This window comes from Cydia splendana, chromosome 4 (assembly GCF_910591565.1).
Source record: "Cydia splendana chromosome 4, ilCydSple1.2, whole genome shotgun sequence".
In the NCBI taxonomy this organism is placed as follows: Eukaryota; Metazoa; Arthropoda; class Insecta; order Lepidoptera; family Tortricidae; genus Cydia; species Cydia splendana.
The window spans coordinates 13,158,278-13,175,181 of NC_085963.1; the positions used below are offsets into that span (position 1 = coordinate 13,158,278).

The 16,904-nt window shown below is 36.3% G+C and overlaps 2 protein-coding genes and 1 long non-coding RNA gene across 3 annotated transcripts in view; 1 reads left to right on the forward strand and 2 right to left on the reverse strand.

The window, feature by feature from the left end:
• Positions 1-4,661: 4,661 nt before the first annotated feature.
• Positions 4,662-5,998, reverse strand: LOC134789958 (uncharacterized). The gene is made up of 2 exons (XR_010144136.1): positions 5,786-5,998; positions 4,662-5,376 (listed from the first exon to the last, which is right to left on the reverse strand). It is a non-coding gene; the product is annotated as an uncharacterized LOC134789958 (long non-coding RNA).
• A 305-nt stretch (positions 5,999-6,303) lies between these two features.
• Positions 6,304-7,770, forward strand: LOC134789950 (splicing factor 3B subunit 6). Its single transcript, XM_063760680.1, has 3 exons — positions 6,304-6,484; positions 6,580-6,698; positions 7,498-7,770. Exons 1-3 carry the CDS (start codon positions 6,455-6,457, stop codon positions 7,727-7,729), a joined length of 381 nt encoding a protein of 126 aa, XP_063616750.1. The 5' UTR covers positions 6,304-6,454; the 3' UTR covers positions 7,730-7,770.
• A 1,128-nt stretch (positions 7,771-8,898) lies between these two features.
• LOC134789918 (tudor domain-containing protein 7-like) overlaps positions 8,899-16,904 on the reverse strand; it is a 58,130-nt gene continuing 50,124 nt past the window's right edge. Inside the window, exons 20-22 of the mRNA XM_063760611.1 lie at positions 11,458-11,609; positions 10,902-11,062; positions 8,899-9,834 (exon numbers count right to left, since the gene is read on the reverse strand). Of these exons, the coding sequence (XP_063616681.1) occupies positions 9,605-9,834; positions 10,902-11,062; positions 11,458-11,609 (543 nt within the window). The 3' untranslated portion in view covers positions 8,899-9,604. The remainder of the gene's footprint in view (positions 9,835-10,901; positions 11,063-11,457; positions 11,610-16,904) is intronic.

Consider the following 16,904-nt stretch of genomic DNA (forward strand, 5'->3'; position numbering starts at 1 on the left):
GGAAAAGTTCAGATATTTAATTAAAATACATAAATACCTACTAAAATATGTGTTCCGCAACAATTGAATTATTTTATTACATTATAATATATTCATTATCCATTAGCATTTCAATTATGTTTATGTTTAACGAAGATATTGAAGCTTCAATTAATCGCTATTTCGTTCGGCTGTGTAGCGTTTATCGATATATAACATGATTAAAATCGACTTTTCACATCCCTAAAAGAGCACACATATACGCTTTTACGCAAGCATACACAACCTCTGGCTCAGCACGGTTCCATTTTTATCGACTATCACTATGTGCGTCCCTTTCGCACTTACATACTTGTTAGAACGTGACAGGCATGGTGACAAGGGATAAAAACGCGACCGTGCTAAGCCGCGGTTCTACCTAAAACGATAACACCTTGATTTGAAGTCCATCTTGTCAACAGTATGGTTGTCCTTTTTTCACAAACGGCATTTTTAAAAGAGCGAGGAGAGAGAAATGATAGTAGTTGCTGCGCCGTCATAGAGAACAGAAAACGTTGGGGCCTTGGGGCCTTGGCCCTAGCTTGGCCCTACTGCTTATAGTGATAACAGACTAACGCACCGCACCAAGGTCATTGTGCCCATAAGTAAGCCCATTTCTCGCTCTTACTTATCGGTGCGTCGCACAATGACCTTGGTGCGGTGCGATAGTGTGTTAGGGCCTTTAAGTCTAACCATAGTCTAACGGACCAACCAAAAAAAGAAAAAAGCGCGGGAAACGTGAAACGTGGCGGTTGTGTGTTTTGGTTTCTCGTACATTTAATTCAATTTAAGATCAAGGAATTGGTAATTTGTATATATTTTAGATAGTATTACATGTAAATATTTTTGTTTTCTGTATATATTGTGACATTCACTCATATTAGGTAAGTCTTTTGTAATTCTTTACAATGGGGGAGGATGATCCTCCCGACCCTGGAGGAGAAAACCTCCAGGTTGGTATAAATATTGAAATAGAGTCTAGCATGGATACTGATACATCTGTAAATAATAAAAATGATTTAAAAAGAAAAGTATATAAAAATAAGAGGTGTAAAGATTGTAACAAAAAGAGAAAGCGAAATGCTGGTGGGGAATATGTTTGCGAGTGTGAAATTGTACAGAAGACCCAAGCTCATTCTATAACAAATACTGACACAAATAAAGTAGTTTCTGATATTCAAACAACAAAAGTTGGCAGAAATTTATTTTCAACAGCTGATGTTGCACCGTTTACGGTGCATGTTCAATTAAAACAAACTGATCCAAACTCGTCCCTGCACCCGGTGTCTTTTGGTAGGTTCTTAGTAAAAAACGGCTTCAAAAATATTATAAATGGCAGCGTGAAACGTATTGGTAGGACAAGAATTTCCATGGCTTTTGCAAATCATATCGATGCTAATTTGTTTGTAACCAATCCTCAACTTGACAACGAAAATTTAACAGCATACATACCATCATTTACAGTAACGCGCATGGGCCTAGTCCGTGGTATTCCATCACAGTGGTCCGAGGAGGAAATAGTGTCCAACATTTCCGTGCCCACTGGGTGTGGAAAAGTGCTTAAAGTTCGGCGTTTGAATCATAGAGTTACAGTTAATGGTGCCGTTTCGTGGCAACCCTCTGAAACAGTTGTCCTAACTTTTGATGGTCAAGTTTTACCAAAACGGGTATTCTCATGCTACATCTCACTGCCTGTCGAACTGTATATCTTTCCCACAATCCAGTGCTTCAACTGTACTAAATTTGGTCATACGAAAACTAATTGCAGATCTAAACCCAAGTGCTTTAAGTGTGGTCAATTGCATTCCGGTCATACCTGTTCAGTGGAGGAGGACGATGCCGTTTGCTGCCTTTGCAATGGTTTCCATTTCGCCACGAACAGGGCTTGCCCGGAACACAAGAGACAGAAGGATATTAAAGTAACTATGGCTAACAATTGTATTTCTTATGGTGAGGCTGTTAAATTACATCCAGCTGCTTCAAAATCATTTGCCGATGTCCTTCTGACACAATCACCCCAACAGCCACAGTCTCAGCCAAATTTACATCGCAGTGTCAATAATCCAGCCCCGGGTACAACTATGCAGTCACACAGTTATAAAAAGACAACTTTTTTGAAACCACGTACAGTTAAAAAACTTATAACAACAGGGTATGATGCAGCAGCTCACAATGCTTTAGTTAAAGAATATATCATTCCATCTCCTCAAAATGGCTGTGCACTACAGCAAGAGTCTCCTAAAGATAATGTTTCAGTAGCTGAGGAAATACAAGCGTTAATTGATCATTTATCTCAGCCTAATGTAAGAATACCGTCCCACGTTGCCCCCATGCTTGAAGAACTTGTCTCAACTATTAAAAATAATGGCCAAAATTATACAGTGGAACTGCAGAAGTGTAATAAATAAAAAACAAGATTTAATTCATTTATTAAACAAATTTCAACCATTTGTTTTTGCCCTCTCTGAGACATGGCTCAAGCCTGGGGCTCTTCTTAGAGTCACGGGATATTCATGTCTCAGAGAGGACCGTCCTTCGCGACCTGGCACTCCTGGCGGATGGGGCGGAGTAGCTCTACTTGTCAGGAATTCCATATCATTTTCACCTTTTCATCTTCCATCCCATAGCGATGATTTTTCAATTGTTGCTGCCATTGTAAATAACATCTATATTATTTCTGTATATATTCCTCATCCCTCATCATCTATTTTTGTTGAGCTTGAACAAATAATTTCTTCTCTTCCTAGGCCCGTTTTAATTTTAGGAGATTTTAACTCACATCACCAGGTTTGGGGTAGTTCATCGTCTAATTATAATGGAGATCGCCTCATTCATATCATAGACCAACACAATCTTTGTGTTTTAAACAACGGTTCTCCAACCCGCCGAACAGCTCCAACAGAGTCAATTAGCGCTATTGATTTATCAATTTGTTCAGTTGATCTTGCGGCTTCTCTCACTTGGCATACTCTGGAATCAACATATGGGAGTGATCACTACCCTATCATTATTACATTTCCATCTTCTATTCCGCCATCTCCCAAACCTAGCCCTAGGCTTAAGTATAATTTAAGTAATGTTGATTGGAAACTTTTCAAAACCCGTGTAGAGGAGAAATTGTTGTGTTTACCGTCCATAAATGATAGTAATGTAGTTAGTTGTTCAGTTGCATTAGCTCAGATAATGACTGAAGCAGCTGATGAAATTTTTCCGGTTAAAAACAGTGCATCAGGTAAAATACCTTCTCCGCCTTGGTGGGATGATGATTGCACACAAGCTATCAGAAACCGTAAGGAGGCTGAAAGAAAATATTGTCATTTTATGACAAATGAAAATTTTGAGACATTCATGCAAGTTGCTCGTGAGACAAAAAAATTGTTGCGAAAGAAAAAGTTCGAAGGCTGGAAGCGATTTTGTTTGTCTCTTAGTCCTAGCGTAAAACCATCCATAGTATGGAATAATATTAAAAGATTTAGACATGCTTTCAATGAGTCCTCTAGACAGATCCTTCCTCCTAACCTTGCTACACAGTTTATGGATAGATTAGCACCTGCTTCCGTCCCCGAAGAATATGTATTTCACCCTGCTGCCTTTTCATTTGACTCATGCTATTATAATACTTTAAATGAGCCTTTTAAAATGGAGGAGTTAAAAGCTGTATTAAGTGGTTTAAAAGATACTTCACCTGGGGAAGATGGAGTTCCTTATTCCTTTTTAGCAAATGCTAGTGATGGTATTCTTTCTTATTATCTAAATATAATAAATTCTGTTATCCAGTCTGGTAAAATTCCTGATTCTTGGAGATCTCAAATAGTTATTCCTATTTTAAAGCCGTTCAAACCAGTGTCAGATGTTTCTTCTTATCGTCCAATTGCCCTTTCCTCAGTATTTGTTAAAGTAGCAGAACATTTAGTTAAAAACAGACTAGAATATTTTGTAGAAAAAAAACAATTACTTTCTCATAGTCAATTTGGCTTCCGAAAAGGTAGGTCTACTTATGATAGCTTGGGTATTTTAATTTCAGATATTCGATTGTCATTTTCTAGAAATGAGTCTATAGTAGCTGCTTTTCTTGACATAAGCGCCGCTTATGATAATGTCTTAGTCTCAGTGTTACATGCAAAACTTCACAAATTAGCTATACCAGTAATGTTAACCAATTTCATAATAAACCTTTTATCAGAAAGGTCCATTAGCCTTCTCATAGATGACAACAATAGGATTTCCCGTTTAGTGTGGAGAGGTCTTCCCCAAGGATCCGTATTAAGTCCTTTGCTATATAATATCTACACATTTGATTTAGAATCATCCTTAAATGACACGGTTAGAGTCTTGCAATATGCTGATGATTTATTATTATATTCGCCAAACCTTTCTATTGAACAAGCCAGTAGATCAGTCACTTCTTCTTTGGGCTTATTGAAGTTATGGTTAGATTCAAATGGTTTGGAACTTTCAGTGCATAAAAGTGTTGTAGTTTTGTTTACTAGAAAAATGTTTCCTCCTCCGATCAATGTGCAATTTAATAACTGCTCCATTTCCATTAAAGATAAAACCAAATTCCTAGGTGTTATTTTAGATAATAAATTAACGGGTCTTCCACATTGTGATTACATAGTTTCTAAATGTGAAAAAAATATTAATATCCTCAGGTGCGTTTCAGGAGTTTGGTGGGGTTCACATCCTTTTTGCATGAAACTCATGTATAATGCCTTGATAAGAAGTATTTTAGATTATGGGACATTTTTGTTAGAGCCAGGATATGTAGCTGGCTTCCAAAAACTAGATCGTATTCAATCCAAAGCACTCAGATTGATTTGTGGGGCCATGAATTCAAGCCCTATCAATGCCATGCAAGTTGAGTGTGTTGAGCCTCCACTTCATTTACGACGCCAATATCTTAGTGATAGATTTATTTTCCGTTGTTCCCAATTCTCTAATCACCAACTCTGGATTATCCTGTCTAACCTTGTGCTTCAAATAACTACTTCCAACTATTGGAAACACAAAAGTCCTCCTTGTTTAGTAAAAAGCTTTCAAAAACTTAAATCTATATCAGCTCCCACTGTTAGCTCTTCAACACTTCCCATTTTCCAATATGAATATGATTCTCTGACACTTATTCCTCCAGTTCTCCTCGATATTGGAGTCTCCAAGAATGATGTTGAACAAAATCAACAATTCCTGGGATTCATTGGAACAGATGGCCTGGGTGCTCATCATATGTACACAGATGCTTCTAAGACGTCAGAGAATGGTTGTGTTGGCGTTGGTGTTCTCCACACCCAATCTAATATTTACCAAAAAATAAAGTTGCCACCAGAATCCTCTGTGTACAGTGGTGAGTGCTTTGGAATCCTGAAAGCAATAGAGTTCATCATTATAATGCATCTCAAAAAAACAATTATTTTCTCAGATTCCCTAAGTTCACTACAGGCAATATGTAAATTTCCTTTCAAATCTAAATCTAATAACCCAATTATTTATCAAATCCGTAGCCTATTGTTAAAATGTCACATTAAAGGGTATTCGGTTTCCATTGCCTGGATCCCTGGACACAGAGGGATTAAAGGTAATGAAAGGGTGGATGATTTAGCTCGAGATGCCATTAGTTGTGGGGACATGTTTCCGTTTAAGAATGTTGCTGAAGACCTGTTGGCACTGCCTAAATTATACCTACGAAAGGAATGGAGGAATTTATGGACATCTGGTGCAGGTGCTGCTGCGTTACATTATCGAAGCATTCAAAAATCAATTCCTGCCAAACCTTGGTTTGCTAAAATCTCTCTGCCAAAACCTGCAACTAGTATGTTAATTCGAATGAGATTGGGTCACGTATGTACACCGGAACACCTCAAACTACTAAATCGCGTGGCCAGTTCTGCATGTACTTGTGGAGCTGATCCCGCTGATCTTAACCATATATTCTTTGCATGTAACCTTTATGATCGTTCTATACTATTAAGACAGCTGTCAGATTTTAAAGTTCCGTTTCCCACATCTATTACAACACTCCTGTATATTAATGATTCTTCTCCATATATATTTAAATCATTGTATTCATTTATTTCACGTCATAACATTAAACTCTAACTGCCTATAATTTACCTTTTCCTGATCCTTTTCCAAAATTCCGTCTTACCCGTTATAATGTAATCCTTTAATTCCGTTTCCCTGCTTTACTCGTCTGGCTGAATGCGCCAGGAGCGCGATGCCATAAAAAAAAAAAAAAAAAAAAAAAAAAAAAACCAAAAAAAAAGTTAAATGTCAACGTCATTGTCAAGCAACTCGAGCAAAGCATCAAGCGCACACTATTTATTTTAGATCGAAAGAATCACTAATTTCCCAGCAATATTTAAGTAGTTCGGTCTCTATACCCCATTGCATATTTGCTTATTTAGATTGCAAGTTCATCGTCAATTGAGGATATTGAACCATGGCTTTGGCACTACAGCGACGAGCAAACGTAAGATTTTAACCACTTATATTAGTACCCAAACTCTTGTTTTGAATATACATCGTAAGTGAAATGTGTCTTACCCTGACCTTTGCTTGTTCTAGGTTCGCCTTCCACCAGAAGTCAACAGAGTTTTGTATATACGAAATCTGCCTTACAAAATTTCTGCTGAAGAAATGTATGATATTTTTGGAAAATATGGAGCAATTAGGCAAATCCGTGTGTAAGTTTATGTTTGTTTTATAAATGTCAAATTTTGCACTTATACCAGTGTAGATAATTCTTGTGTTAAAGTATTAAACTCCCTCTATCTGGAGTTTTCAGAAATGTTATTCTCCTACCAAAGGGCCCTATAGTTCGTTTTTTTTAGCATTAGCAGAAGTAAGCTTGTGGTTCCAAATCCGGCACTTTTAGCGGTAATAATTTGAAGTAAATTATATGTATTGACCATTAGATAATTCAATAATTATTAACAATTAAAGAGCCTGATAAAAACTGCACGCTTGCTTCTGTGGAGTTCTTTCTAATGCTAAAAAAAACGAACTATAAGACCAGAAGACCTATGCTGTAGAACAAGCTATAGAGTCGTGGCTTTATTCATTTGAGGTTATAGACATGATTTGTTTGATAAAACAGCAGGAAAGTAAAGTAAGACCACCTTTTGTTGCCTTTGTCTTCATGTATTATGTATGTCTCTGTACATTTTTTTTGAGGTTGTGCAATAAAGAGGATTTGTATTGTATTGAATTGTAAGGGCTCCAAAACTTGCTAACCTAAGAGCCACAACTAAGCTTCCACTTTGTTTTCACAGGTTGAAATGTTAGGCTTTTTTCATATTTTATAATTTGGAAAAACCCTCTTCTAAAGAACCGTTATCTATGAAGGCAATCTAGTATTCAATTCATAGAATGTAGCTAAGAATAACAATATTATGAAACTTTTAATACTACAAACTTACATTAATACTCTTATAACTATGCATGTACTTGTGGAAACCTTACCTAATGCTTTCACTTTTTCAGAGGAAACACACCAGAAACCAGAGGTACTGCTTTTGTAGTGTATGAAGATATATTTGATGCAAAGAATGCCTGTGACCATCTCTCAGGTTTCAATGTCTGCAACAGATACTTGGTTGTATTATATTACCGATCAAACAAAGCTTTCAAGGGTATGGATATTGAGAAGAAGCAAGAGGAATTGGATACTCTAAAGAAGAAATATGGCATCTCATCAGAAGAACTGCGAAAATAATTTTGTGTTTTTAGATAAGATAAAGAATTTAATATAAGACAATAAAAATATTCTTTTCTTTGCATTCCTTCTGCTACCTTACCTTTAGGAACATTATCAAAATCTAGTATAGAGAAAGTATAGTTTCAAAATATGACAAGTGTTGAGCAGTTTAACAGCATCATGCTTTTCTCTTTCTCTTTAAATACTAATCTGTAGTTAATTTTTATAGTATATTTAAGTGAAGACACTTTACTGAAACACATTAAAAAACCTTTATATCTTTTTAAGATTCAATGGAAATTTATTTATTTTCTAGTGCTTAACAGTTAGTGTGCAAATGGAGTTGACCTGACTCTCAAGCTGGGTGTTCCATGTATGTTAATCCAGCAAATGCATGGAAGCACCTACGGTGTATGCTGTTGAAATCCCCTTGGAGGCTTGACGCATTGACGCCACGCCGCGTCGAAGTTTTAACGCACTGAGGCCGTACCCTATCCCATTTCTACTTAGACAAGGAATGATCATTACTGGGTGCACTGGTCCATCTCTATTTTCACTGTATTGATTTCATTTTAGTATGTACCTACTATTAATTATTACCAGTATTACTGATGTGCAGTAAATAGCTTTCCAAAATTGTGAAAATTCCACCCACATTTCGGAAACATCTGATAATTTTGTATGAAAAATTAAAATTTCTACTCGAAAAATTACCTTTGTGGTTATTTCCTGCGGAATTTCTATTTGGGAACTTTCCGCAACTTGCACTTCTCTAGTACATACTTAACTAACTATGTAGGTTTACTCAAAACTCGGCGTAGGGGGCACCACTAGCATTAACTGTAAACAAACCGCATTGATGCATCAATGCAATCAATGACAATTTTTTTTCGTAACAAACAATCAGCGAAAACTGTTTGGCATAGTATACAAGTTACTCTATAGTGTACAGTTTAGCGGCAGAAGTATTACTCCCTATTCCCAGGTATAGGGAGTAGTAATACTGTAAAGTTCTGCTGCTGCTGCTAAAAAAATTGCCCAGATTGAATCTCCCGACTTTTTAGCACTGGTAGCAGCTGGAATTCTCCCCTATTTATTTGGTAACTACCAGAAATATAAATTCCCAGCTATTATCAGTAGGTATACACAGTAGTAAAGAATGGTTTGGAAAAAAATTAAAATACAAATTAATTATAAGATTTTTATTTATTTATTTCGAATGTAGGTACTTAATTACTAACACATACGGGTCATCGGGTTTTACATACTGCGATACACAGATCTATGGGGTGCTGCACACTGTCTATAAGTTTTAGTTAGAAGTTAATTACTATGTACTCGTAAATATGTTGAATACTTGTTTGTAATATATCTGAGTAACTGGTAATAATTTGAATATATAAGTAATCTTATAACAAAGAGTATTAAAAATTGCTAAACTTTAAGTAAGCCACCTCAAAAACGATCAACATTGAGATAAACAAAACGAAAAAATAAAAACATAAACATGAACATGCATTTCTTTCGTCTGTAACTTATATGTATAGTTACACAATCGTATAAATAGGAATAACATAGTCATTTCATTATTACATGAACAGAACACATTATTTATGCGAGTGATATATTTTGACTAACGTCTAACTCGATTTACTGTTTCATGTAATAAGTCTAATGTGGTTGAAACATTGATGCCGCTAACGGATGCGACGACACGATGGACGAACGATATGCAAGTGAGATAGTCCTATAAACTGTAAACGTACATAGTCTCGCTCGTACACCACCGCCGCATCTTGTTGCAGTGCCAGTGTAAAGACCACCAAAGTGATACTGTTTAATGTTGCCATTACACGAAAATACTTAAAAAAAATAATGTCATTATAAAATCGCTTATGAAGCAGAGCCGAGCCTCGCTCTGCTCTCTTTTTCTAATTCCTTATTAATATAAATGTCCTCATCGGTGGAAGTGTCGATGAGGTCGAGCGTGAGCAGCGGCTCGTTGGGGTTGAGCGGGTCCTTGCCCACGTCTTTGCAGAACCCCACGAATTGCTGTTCCACGCATAATTCTTGAAACCTAATGCAGTCTTCTACAGTCCAGTCTTGATGAAGCGGCCACACATCTGTAGGAAAAATGCAAATATTCACAATTTATATTTGTGAACTTTAAAAATAAACGGTAATACGAGATTATATTGGAAATTATTACCATTTGGCATAAACAAAAAATATTTGTACTGCATGGTATTAAAAATAATCTTCAATATCATGATAGATAATCAAGTTATTATTAAATAGATAATTAAATTAAATGATTATAGGGGGTATTACTGCAATGTTCTGCCGCCAGAGTGCAGCACTAAGCTAGCTAGTAAACCATAGAATAACTTATACATACAGTGCCTTAAACTGTGTTTTGATAAGTTTTCACAGACAATAAAATATGACATTGCTGTATCAAGGCGGTTTGTTAACAAGGGCCTACCGGGAAACGCGAATATAAAATTTAGTTATCTTCTTCATTATCGCTCGAATATGCAAGAGTGATAAGAGGTTAGATAACGAATTTTCTTTTTTCGCGGTAGACCCCTAGATTGTGATGGGTAGTGGCGCCCCCTACGCAGAGTTTTGCGTAATATTCCCTATTATCTAATAGCTACTTTAACAGCACGGACATGACAGCGTAGCGGAGCAAGCGATAACGTCAAACAATCGCATCTCCGAGTAGAGGCAAGAAGCCAGATCTCGGCATCTCATCTCACTCCTCACTTGCTGGCGCCGCCGGGCCAAGTCATATCATATCATGTAGTAGCCGTTCGAGCATACCGCCATAAAACTCTTACCTTCTGTTCGATATGTTTATTAATTGGTAATGGTAGTATTGGTACAATTTGACAAATGCCAACGATAGAAAACCAAAGAAATCAGTTTGCTATAAAATAAAGAAAAGTGTAAAATGTTGTTAACCTTTTGAACGCCACAAACGGCAATTGACGTCAACGCAAAATCGTGACAACGACGCCAAAGCGGCATTTGAATTCGAACATTTTTTGATGAAAATCTACTGAAAAACACCCCACTTTTAGGTTGGCATTATTATTTATTCACAAAACTAAATTTTACCCCCGTGGTGTCAGTGGCACGGCAAATGGATGCGCCGTTTGGCGTTCAAAAGGTTAAACGAACTAACCATACAGTCTAGCCTTTATTGCCTGCGGCGGCAATGAGCGCGCCAAGGGAGCCTTGGCGGGCACGGGACGCAAATCCTTAACGGCGAAGAGCGCCAGATCCCCGTAGTCGCAGAAGTACACTGATACCATTTCAGTCGATACAATTCCCGCTATTGTAACCCTGCAATCAATCATATTGGGTTTCACTCGGCAGCAGTTTGTTTACACCTCGTGCCTTAAAACCCTCGCAACGCTCAAGATTCGGCTTTTAAAACCACTCATTTACGCTCGTGATTCAATTTTGGAATACCTCGCTTGCTCGGGTATCAATATTAGCAGAAGGGGTTAAACAACAACTGTGCCCCCTTGTAAAACATAAGTATAAAAAAAGTCAGAAAATTTTTGTAGTATATAAGTGTACGAGTACTTCCATTGTAAATTTCTATCAACCCGGTTCAAACAAGACTAGAATCAAAGAGGTTGCCTTATTGTTATTATACAGACAGATCAATAATAAAAGAAACTTGTAACAAGGAAAATTTGAGTTGTGGCATAAAAATGAACATGACCTCTTACCTATACCAGGAAGAATCTTTATTATAATACACAGTGTACAGTTCTCCAATGGCCGGTCTCGCCGGAGCATCTGCCTCGGTCATCTTCGGGCACTCCGCCTGCAACGACGCCATCATCGTTCGCAGCGTAGGACTGGTGCTGTTTGGTTGAACCTGGTGTCAAATAAAGTGCTTAAGTAAAGGCTGTGTTATGTATATTGCATACCTACCAAAATACCTATGCTGTTTTATTTAGAATTATAGCGATAGCGGTACAGCCGGAAATTCAGGAATCAGCTGCAAATGGTGCCCTTACCAGGATTCGAACCTGGGACCTCTTGCTTCATAGGCAGGGTCACTATCGACTAGGCAAGGAGGCCGTTTCATTGATAGAATGATAGATCACACTTTGTAATAATATATATTTTTTTAATAATAAAACTAAATATATTCGAAATTAATTTCTTGGGGTTAGATATGAGGATATTGGGTATTACTTGAGGTTTATTTACAAAAAATAATTCAACGGTTTCGTATCTGGAGGATTTTCGTAACTTTGTATGTTTTGAAAATTATTTTAATTTTAATTGAATGCAAGTGACGGAAATATAATAATGTGATATATTTTTAGAACCGGCTCAAAATGCCCTTTCATTTAATACCACACTCGATAGGTTTCTGAACAAAAAATTTTTTTTTTCCATTAAAAAAAAAGGTGACGTCATAGCTCCTTTCCGTTTTTTTTTGTGCTACGGGTCAAATTGATTCAAATGGCCTAAAGATTAATCGTGCCGATGTTCATACCTTTAACACCATTTGCAGCTGATTTTGGTCAACCGCTAGTACCTACTATTGGTCCCCATTCGTTAGACACATACTCAAATTTCGACTCGCAATATGATTTCGAGTTATAAGTTTTCATTTAAAAAAAAATTACGTAAGGTTGGATTATATGTATCATTTAAGGTAATAATTGTTCTGAATAAAAAAAAACGTTTAATGACTGTAACCCAATTAATTTATCTTTATGAAGTATTCAATTATAGACCGGGAGATAGTGACACATTTTACTGGGTCATTTGTACCAGTATGGCGGTTCGTCAGAGGTCTAAGCATGTAATGAAGGAAAGAAAAATGATGGTCATAGCGCTGGTACCGGCGGCCCAATCGCGTGGGCGTTAGTCGAACGTGTCGGATAAAATACGAGTGTCGAACGATTTGTTCCACAAAACTCCTCGTATTTTCCGATAGTCCATAAAAAAGAAGTAGGCGGTAGCGTAATGCCATATAGTCCTGTAGCGCTGGCTATATTTTGAGCCCTAACTTAATATTAAAGTAATTATTTTTTCGCTTACGAATAGTGTTTTAAGATGTTAATCTTACATTTTGTTTTGTGTCACAGATATTATTTGCTTTTTAAGTAATTTAACAATTTGTGGTAATTATTTTTATTTTGAATTATTTTGAAGAAAAGAATATTCTAGAGAAAACATGTAACTGTATCGCATTTAGGATAGTTTTTTTAATGTGAAAACATAGTTTGTGTCAATTACGTCCATTGCAATCGGATACTATGCCATACTATTCAAAATGACTCAAAAAATAATTAAAGTAAAAAAAAATTGCTGACATCGCATTTAATCGTGTCAAAATGTACATTACATGTTTTTGTGTCTTATTAAGGCATAGCTTCATAAGATTTTTGATAATTTTGTTCTAACAGGCTATTACCATAACAAAAGAATATTAAAGTTACTAGAGTTCACATCTTATTAATTTTAAAGGCGGGATAAATAAGAAATATGAATTTGTGTCAGTTTCATCCATTGCATAAACAAATAATACAAAAATAATGTTTGCGTTCATACGACGCTAGCGGGTGGCTCTAAACGGGCAATGCGGGCCGTGCAGGGGGGGCGGGCGCGACCTTGGCGTGACGGCGGGTAAGGGCCTCTCTCTAAAAACCACACGTTGCGCACGCAGCGCATGTTTACTTCGCCTGTGCGCCAAATGAATATTACTTCTTGAACTTAATTTATATTAATGTTATTAATATTTTTATTTCTATATCTAATATCTAATCAAGACTACTGTAAAAGCGGGCGGAGCGGCGGAAAGCGCCGAAATTCTAAAACGTAACAAATATAAGAGCCTCGGTAGAGAGTACCATTTTGTACCATTTGGTGTTGAAACTCTAGGTCCATGGGGTCCCAGCGCGCATAAGTTGTTCGCAGAAATCGCGAAGCGTCTGGTTGACGTAACTGGTGACCGAAGAGCTGGCGGCTACCTCGCACAACGTATCAGCATTGCGATACAGCGAGGAAATGCCGCCAGCATCCTTGGTACAATGCCTCAAGGGCCTATTTTAGATTTAAGCTAGTTATTAATTTCGTTTAGTAGTACCACTGTATATATATATTGTATGTAAATAAAGATTTATTCATCAAGTCTAACTTCAATATGTCTTAATTATATGGACTAATAAATTTTAATATAAACATGTATAATTTTTTTTTCCTTATAAATAGCATAAACCAGTCTTTCCATACTTAACGTAAATTATGCACATTATTTTTTTAATGTATCTTTTTTGTTCTTAGCATTTTTTTATAATAGGTATTATTAATTTCACGTATTGAGGTTATTTAATGCCTGTTTATTCTGATGTTTTGAATACATTTACCTTAAATAATAATTACCAACACTTTTGATAGTTCAAGCTTCTTGGATAATAATTTACCTTTGGGTTCAATTGGCGTAAAGGACGTTTTGGCGAAAATGAGTTATATCCACTACCGTAGGCTCAAAGGGCTTAACTGACAAAACGCAATTTTTCAGGAGAGCCAACAAACAGTTTTGTTTTGAGAAACGAAATCAGACCTTTTTTGTTTGCTTGAATTAACTGATGCCTGTATGCGGCTTATTCCTAACTTTTTGAGGTCTTTAAAACTGATTTCTTGAACTTATAATACAATGCTTATTTACGAAAATAGCATGTTTGTTTATCTTATTAGAAAAAGGGCGTAATGTACTAAAAATTAAACTGTTTTAGTACCATTTGGCGTAAATCCAACAATTTTGTTGCAATATTGACAACTTGCATTTAGGGAACACTATACTTCTAAGTACTATAATTAACAATTTTTTCCGAAAAATTATAGAGATGTATTCACTGTTAAGTTTTCCCCATTTTTGTTATTTTGGATACTTAAACGTCGAAAAGGTCGTTTTCTTAGCCACAAAAACAATGGTTTTTTTTCATTTGTTTATATTATTTCTTGGGCGAGGGGCCTCTCGCGCATGAGAGGAGGCCTGTGCTCAGCAGTGGGACGTATATAGGCCGAAATGATGATGATGATGATGATATTATTTCAACAGAATCACTGCTGTCCCACCATTTATGTATATTGATATACTTACAACAATTTGTAACAAATTAATTTTACTATAGAAAGTATTACGCGTTATTTCTATTTGTAATGTTAATTGGATTATAAATTTTACTTTTACATACTAAAATATTATTAGGTACAATAGTAGTTTTGAAATTTCGTATGTCTATTTAGTAAAACTTAATGAATATGATCGCATATTTATGACTTTACATTAGAGTAGAAAAAGGCATACGGCCAGGCTTACGTACTTCTATGGATTTAAAAGCAAACGTTATACCTAGACAGTAACTTTCATAAGGTTAATCCTGTAAATTAGGGTTTAAACAAAAAAGTATTAATATTATAATCAATATTACCAATAACCCAGTCACAAACAAAACTCATAGTATCAGCCATAATTATCATTTGAATATAGTCATGTATAACCATTTTCCTAAAACTGATGAAAAAGTACCCACTAGTTCAGTTTAAATTATCAAAATTTAGTAACCCTATAAATAAAGCAATGAGCACATGAGCAGGTAATGCAAGTACCTACTTAATGAAAAAATTGACAAGGTCATCCCACTTAAACACAAAAAAGGAACAATTATAAACCCGAAATTATACATAGTATGGAGCCGTATCTCTTACATTGAATTATCTAACACTCGTATAAATATCCATTAGTTGTGGGCGTAACGTACATTTAGCACTCAAAAAGCTACTGCAAAGAGGCGTAACGTACAAAAAATTACCACATATTTAATAAAATTTCCGATGCAAAAGGGCGTATCGCACACAAAGTTGGGAGTTACGCAGTTGAATTCGCAGATCCGGCCAAATGCGTTGGAAAATTGTGTTCAAGCATTGATTTTTCATAGGGCTTAACGGATATTTTTTTCAAGTTATCGAGATTTTAAATATATTATTCGATAGAGAAAAAAATACTGAGTATAACTGCATTTTCGCAAATTTGTCCCTTACGCCCTTTGAGCCTACGGTAGTCGTTATATACAGTTTTGTTCAGAATTCCAAGCGCTTTCGTTCTGTATTTTGAAAATTTCGATATCTCTTAAAAAGTTGCCTTTACGACCCAATTTTTGCACTATGAGCTTGCAACAAAAGCTTATCACAAGGGGCGTAAATGACCAGGTATAAATTAGAAATTCATAGATATTATCGTAAAGGTTACCGCTAAATATAAATATTGTTGTAAATGACTTACATGTCTTTGGTCGTCCGACTACGGCAACGCAAAAGGAGGGTTATGATTTTGACTGGTATGTATGTGGGTATGTATGTATGTTCATCTGTTCGCTCATAACTTCTAAAGTACTCATTATAATTTGATAAACGATATGTCATTCGAATCGTCTTAATCGTCCGCTGGTTATAGGCTATATGACGTCAGAAAAAATGAACACTGCGCCCTCTAGAGGTCATAAAGTCACGAATCAAAAAAATAAAAATAAGTAATGATGACGTGTTGTATATCGTTTGAAAGAGCTCAATTAGCACATTTCAAATATATAAATATTGTTAGCTTTTGCTTTCAAAGCATTTACGCTAAAAGTTTTTTCGGCAGTTATCTTTGTTCATGGGCGTAAAGGTCTAGAATGCCTAGTAAATAAATAGTTTTATGGGTCCTTTATTACTAAAATGTAATGTTTGCTCTTCAAATTAAAAACCTCAGCTCGGTGTTTTTCAACAACTATCATCGTTTCACTCGCAGTGGAATTTCTTATAGTATATTATACATATAATTTCTTATATTCTATAATATCGTTGTTCATCGACTAAGTGCCAGTTGCACCAACCACATTTGACAGACTGATCAACATCAGCCGGCGCGCCCCGGCGCTTTATTATGAAACTTTCCATACATAAAAATTTAGCGAACTCTTTAACGATACGAACAGTTTGGTGCAACCGACCCTGGTCCTGGACCCGGGCCCAAGCTGCCGGTAGTCAGGGCCGCAGAGTGAGGAGGACGCGCCGCGTCCAAAATTACTGCCTTCTGCATCTGACCCTTGATCCAACCATCACCCAGCGAGAGTCTCTCTAGGTGTTGGTCGAGACTCTTCGCTATGAG

Excerpts from the sequence above, each read along its gene's own strand:
- LOC134789950 (XM_063760680.1), top strand. The coding sequence starts at position 6,455 with ATGGCTTTGGCACTACAGCGACGAGCAAAC. Across the intron at positions 6,485-6,579 it reads CACTACAGCGACGAGCAAAC|GTTCGCCTTCCACCAGAAGT; the intron begins GTAAGATTTTAA and ends TGCTTGTTCTAG. Across the intron at positions 6,699-7,497 it reads GCAATTAGGCAAATCCGTGT|AGGAAACACACCAGAAACCA; the intron begins GTAAGTTTATGT and ends TCACTTTTTCAG.